Source organism: Gopherus evgoodei, chromosome 3 (assembly GCF_007399415.2).
Source record: "Gopherus evgoodei ecotype Sinaloan lineage chromosome 3, rGopEvg1_v1.p, whole genome shotgun sequence".
Taxonomy (NCBI): domain Eukaryota; kingdom Metazoa; phylum Chordata; order Testudines; family Testudinidae; genus Gopherus; species Gopherus evgoodei.
This window is the reverse complement of record NC_044324.1, coordinates 164224080-164230079: the sequence shown is the minus strand read 5'-3', so window position 1 is coordinate 164230079 and position 6000 is coordinate 164224080. Positions and strand designations below refer to the sequence as shown.

At 46.3% G+C, this 6000-nt stretch overlaps 1 protein-coding gene across 7 annotated transcripts in view; it reads left to right on the top strand.

Moving 5' to 3' along the window:
• Positions 1–473: 473 nt before the first annotated feature.
• MOCS1 (molybdenum cofactor synthesis 1) overlaps positions 474–6000 on the top strand; it is a 59550-nt gene continuing 54023 nt past the window's right edge. For 3 of the 7 annotated variants that reach the window (XR_003999690.1, XM_030557292.1, XM_030557290.1), the window contains exon 1: positions 474–696. Coding sequence is in view for 6 of the 7 variants with exons in the window: in XM_030557292.1 (XP_030413152.1) it covers positions 562–696 (135 nt within the window). In the remaining variant the exon portion in view is untranslated. Of the gene's footprint in view, positions 697–4793; positions 4892–6000 lie in introns of all 7 variants that reach the window. The other 4 variants (XM_030557295.1, XM_030557296.1, XM_030557291.1 and 1 more) reach the window with 3 other exon arrangements.

Genomic DNA, 6000 nt, shown 5'->3' with positions numbered 1-6000 from the left:
TTGTTCAGAGTCTTCCAGCAGGCAAAACCTGAAACTGTACTTGTTTCAGGCATTCTCTTGATATCATGAAAAAGTAAACAAAGGCCTTTTTCCTGCCATTAGATCTGAGTTGGAGGATGTGATCGCATGAGCAGGACCAAATGTCCCAGCCGCAGTTCTCTTTTGCCTTTGCATGTCACTATTTGTAATTTAATTAAAACACACACACGAAAAGTGCCCCAAACCACTCCTCTGTTAACTGTAGCAGCAGGCGTAAGGAGATCAAGGACCTGGTGGGCTGCCTGAGCCAGGCGTCTAGGATTAATCCTCGCCTGACAGCTACACAGCGATCCTTCCCTGTGGATTCAGTCTGGAACCACCTGCGTCCCCGAAGCACGCGAGGAACTACAACTCCCAGCATGCGGCACGGCGTCCTCAGCCGTCCCCACACTGCGATTGGCTGGTTGGGCCTCTTCCCCCCACGTGACTCAGGCCGGCGGCAGCTGCTGTTGGCCCGGGCAGAAGGAGCCTGGGCTGCCCCGCAGGTGCCATCTCCGCGCGGGACAGGCTCAGCCAGGGCTTATGGCAGTGGCGCAGGGGGTTCGCGGGTGTCTCCTGCGGGGACCCCTGCGTGCCCGGCCTGGCAGGAGCTGCAGCTCCGGGGCTCCTGTGCGGCAGCAGCAGCAAGCGCTGGTGGCTGCCCCCGCCCCGGCTCACGTGAGTGGGGGGCAGCAGCCTGGGGGGTTAATGGGAGCCCCGGGGGAGTCACGTAGGCGGACAGGTGTCTGGCTCAGTAGAGAGGCTGTGGGAGGCAGCTGGGGAGGAGGGAGTTAAATGGGGGGAATTGGGAGGGGGGCTGGTGGGGTGGGAGTTAGCTAGGGAGAGGGGGCCAGAGGGTGGTTGGATTTAAGGATCAGGTGGGTGCCAGCCCCTGGGGATAATATGCATAGGGAATAATGGGGCAGTGGTTATTTACAGGGAGGGTGCCAAGGAAGAGGGTCATTTGGCGGCGCTGAGGGAGAAATGGGGGATCATACTTTACGGAGCAATTAACACTGGCACAAGGCCACCTCTGGGACGAAGGGGGGGGATGTCAACAGCTGAGCAGCAGGCAGGTGAGGACTTTGAAACAAGATACTTGCACAACCACTTGCTCTTACCGAATATGCCAGGAGACTTTGAACATCGGGATAGAGGAGGTAGCCTTGTGAAAATGCCTGTCAGGGTGAGCTGCAGGGTGCTAAATCTGTCTTTCTTGGAAAGCTGAGTTGCACAGTCAGCTACTTTGAGGGAGAAGTTCTCTAGAAGAAAGAAAGAAAAAATGGGTGGACTGTAGATAATTTTTTATAAATCTGTTAAAGGCGCTCCTGTTAATACTGAGATGGGCAACTACTGTTTGAACACTGATGATCTTGGTTTTAGATAGCACCCTTTTTTTCCCCTTGAGAGATCCTAAAGTGATTTACAGAAATATTGTGTACAGAAATCCTTGGTCTCACCACTGAAAGGTAACCACATCTGGACTGGAATGTGGCAGCTGGCTAATGGGGGGAAAACAGTGCCACATGACAGTTCACAACTGGAAACGAAGGTGAAAACCATATTCCTCTAATCTTATCTATTTTAAAAAAAAATGTTCACTATTATCGTAAGTGTGAGTTTATTCAAAAGGTATATCCTTGTGTAAAGGGTGACTTCTTAAAACTGCTGTACAAGTAATGTTTTATAATTGGAAGTAATGTCACATAGATTAAGCTCCAGATTTAAGTGTTGTGTTTAGTAATGTACTACTGCTTTAAATTTGGTTTCATTCAGCATTTTCTGATTTCTGTTTAAATATTCCTCTAAAGTAATTGCGACTATAATATCCTAGCATTGGAGCTGGAATTAACTGAAAGCAGTAGTGAAACTGAATAGTTTTTCAGTTGTCCCAGGTGAGGAAAAAACCCGATAGTTAAATGGTATATGTGGTGAAAAGTAAATTAGATGTTTTTAAAAATTCTTTCAGTGTTTATAATCTACCATGTTAGTAGTAAGGAATTCTGTGCACTTTAAAATGTTCAACGTGGATGTGTTAACTTTAAGCAAAAATACCTCCTCTCCCCCTATTACAGGCTGTTTTTTGTCTCAATTGTAATAATAATACTTATCTGTTCTGGGTATACTGTACGCTCTTCAAAAGCACATTATCTGTAAATGCCAGAAGTGGCCATCTTTGTTGAAAATGGTCCTCTGATGATCAACTGGATGTAACCCAAGAGGTCATGTGGACTTCCTAGTAGGAAGGCTGTCTGTTTATTTTGCACAGCTTTCTTGAAACTGAATTTCTGCAGCAAAAACATTGTCCTAACTAGGCTGCTCCCAATTTAACTGTTAAATGCCTCAAAAAATTAATTCCACCTCCTCAGTGCCAAACTGGGGGTGGAAGGGCACAACAGAACATGCAGAGTGTAAGTGTCTGGCACACTTCTGCAAAAATAGGACTTGACATACAGAATAATCACAAGTTTTACATGATTTATTGATTACATTCGCTCACAGGGCAGCCCCTTAACAAGCAAAAAACAGACTGGGACTAGGTTCTGGTGCTGGTTTCTGGAAGTCAGTAATATTTTTAAATTGACAGTGAATTTAATACTTTTTACAAGAAATCAAACTGACAGTAAACAACTTACATGTCAGTAAAACTGGCTCAATTTAGAAAAATGGTTGTTAGGTTTTTGATGGTTCACATAATTTAAAAAGTCTACTGTGTGACCAGAAGCAGAGCTTTAAGTCTAAAATTGCTGTCCTAGAGACTGAGCAATTTTAAAATTGCTCCATCAGGAATACCTTGCTCTTTTAAAAGCAGCAAAGAATCCTGTGGCACCTTATAGACTAACAGACGTTTTGGAGCATGAGCTTTCGTGGGTGAATACCCACTTCCTCAGATGCATGTAATGGAAATTTCCAGGGGCAGGTATATATATATATGCTAGCAAGCAAGCTAGAGATAACGAGGTCAGTTCAATCAGGGAGGATGAGGCCCTGTTCTAGCAGTTGAGGTGTGAAAACCAAGAGAGGAGAAACTGGTTCTGTAATTGGCAAGCTATTCACAGTCTTTGTTCAATCCTGAGCTGATGGTGTCAAATTTGCAGATGAACTGAAGCTCAGCAGTTTCTCTTTGAAGTCTGGTCCTGAAGTTTTTTTGCTGCAGGATGGCCACCTTAAGGTCTGCTATAGTGTGGCCAGGGAGGCTGAAGTGCTCTCCTACAGGTTTTTGTATATTGCCATTCCTAATGTCTGATTTGTGTCCATTTATCCTGGACAGTCTCTACGGAAAAGGTCCATAACCATTTAATCCTTGGCCTTCCTACTGAGGCTATTGATCTGTGCCAGTGAGTGCTAACTGAAGAGGTGTGTTCTTTGGTAATATAGACAACCGTCCCACTAGAAATTGGAAAGAGAACTACCAAGCTCATCTCGCATGTCTATGAACAACCATTAGTTAGTGGGAACTTGCTGTCAGCACCAGCCTAGGCTGGATTTGACCTAGAAACCTAAGCAGTTAAGGATGGATCATTTGATGATTACCCGTTCTGTTTATTCCCTCTGAGGCACCTGGCAATAGCCACTGTCAGAAGACAGGATACTGGGCTAGATGGACATTTGGGTCTGACCCAGAATGGCCGTTCTTATGATTCTTCCCGTTATCAATCCCCTAAACTGTATCCGGGTATAAGGTTATGACAACAAGCTAATGAATAGGAACTTCTAGTAGTCAGGATGAAAACATCTCCGTTATTTTACACAAGCCTGTTTGCTACACACCAAGCAAAGATTGTTAATTATTTCCAACAATACTTTTAAAGGGACCATATCAACATGAGTCTGCTGATCCATATGACATGAGTTAGTGGTGAATCTCTCAGTTTGCATCACTTGGGCAGAGGGAGCGGGACAATTGGAGTCATTCTTTCACTGGGGAAAGCCCTGGGTAGTAAGATTTCCTCTCTGACCACTTTAAAGTGAATGAAATCTTTTATAACCTTGTGTAACACTAGCTTTTGCATGCTTGTGGTGGAGCAGCTTCTAGCACTCGAGCCACATTACAATAACGAACTGTTTTATGCAACTGAAGAAAAATCCAATTAAGGAAGCAGATCTTGATTTCAAAAAGTATGTTTAAATAGCTAAAAGATTTATAAAACTACAGTAAAACCTGCTTTAGCGACCACCTCTGAAGAGAGCCCACCAGTCACAAGTGAGTACTTGCAGAGGCCATGGAACTTCCCCCCTATAATTTAAATGTGAAGAAACTGTGAAGAGTGACCTCCTGTCATCTGCAACCAGTGACATTGTCTTAATCCCTTCAGAGCTGTGTGCCCAGCCAGCAGCCACTGCTCTCCAGCTGCCTTCAGAACTGGGCGGCCAGAGAACAGTGGCTGCTGGCCAGGCACCCAGCTCGGAAGGCAGTGCTGCCGTCAGCAGCAGAGAAGTAAGAGTGGCAATACCATACATTTGAAGAGACCACCTCTTACAAGCATCCACTTCTGCGAACTCCCATGAATGGTTGCTCTTGGCAGGTTTTGCTGTACATTGGGACCATGTCCTTGAAGACAGAGTGCCACTTTCACATTTATAATAGGCAAAGTTGCTGGTTATCTGCTAATATGTGAAACAAAGGATGTAAAACAACCACAAAGTTAGCTGAGGGATGAGCAAAGTCTATAAACTTGGCTGTGTGCTCTCTTACTTATACTTTGTCTACATTAGGGAATTTTTTTACCAGAAATTACCACCAGAGCTAATGGTGGTTCTTTTATCTCTGGTAGGTGCAGGCCTGGTGAAGCACTCCCTAATGTCAACAAAGTTACACAGAACTGGCAGACACAGCGTGTGGTCTATCTGCACTACCCCCTGGGAGTTAAAGGTAGATTTACTCCACTGCCTGCTCAACTGGAAGCCTTCTTAGTAGTTATGATGGATGAATCATGTATAGGGTCCGAACCGAGAGCTTGGCTATGTGTTGATGAGTGTCTGAGTGTCTGTAGTTATCAGTTTTACCTGCTGGTAAATGCAAACAGAGAGGGCCAGGGTCCTATATTGACACCCGATACTGTTCTGTTGTTCAAACTGAGGCCATGGCTACACTTACAGTTCTGCAGCGCTGGTAGTTACAGCTGTGTTCGTACAGCTGTGTAGGGCCAGCGCTGCAGTGTGGCCACACTGACTGCTACCAGCGCTGCAGTGTGGCCACATTTGCAGCACTGTTGGGAGTGGTGCATTGTGGGCAGCTATCCCAGCATTCAAGTGGCTGCAACGTGCTTTTCAAAAGAGTGGGGTGGGGTGGAATGTGACAGGGAGCGTGGGAGAGACAGAGAGAGTGGATTTTTGGAGCTGACACTGTTCTCAGCTCCCTGCCTTGCAAGTTCTAAGGACTGGAAGACACACAGTGCCTACCTTCAATCATTTTAAAAGTTCTGACCCCCTTCCCCCACCCCTCTCTCATTCACTAAATGCAAATTATGCACTCCTAAGTAGCCTGCAGACAAGATAAGCATCTGCTCAACATGGACTTCCCCCTCCCCCTCTGCTGTGTGAGCGTGCTGTTTCTCTCTTCAAGCAAACCGCTGTGAACATTCCAAAGTAATTCCCCGGCCTGCCTCCGCTCGCTCAGCAAACAGGAGCTGTGTTTGTTTTTTAAATAAGCAGTTTGGCTGAACTCCGAGCTCCCCCTTTCTTCCGGTTTGTTGTGGACAGGAATTCTGGGATACCTCCTTATACCCCGGAGGTCAATAAAAGCGCTGGTGGGCATCCACACTTGCTGACCAGGGCTGGATCACCAGCGCTGGAATCCCTACACCCGAGGCTCGACCGGGTGTACAGCCAGCGCTGCAACCAGGGAGTTGCAGCGCTGGCCGTGCTTTGCAAGTGTGGCCACATCCTAAGTTGCAGCGCTGTAACCCCCTCACCAGCGCTGCAACTCTCTAGTGTAGCCATGGCCTTTATCTGGCATCCTTTTTAGTGTAGTAAGTACAC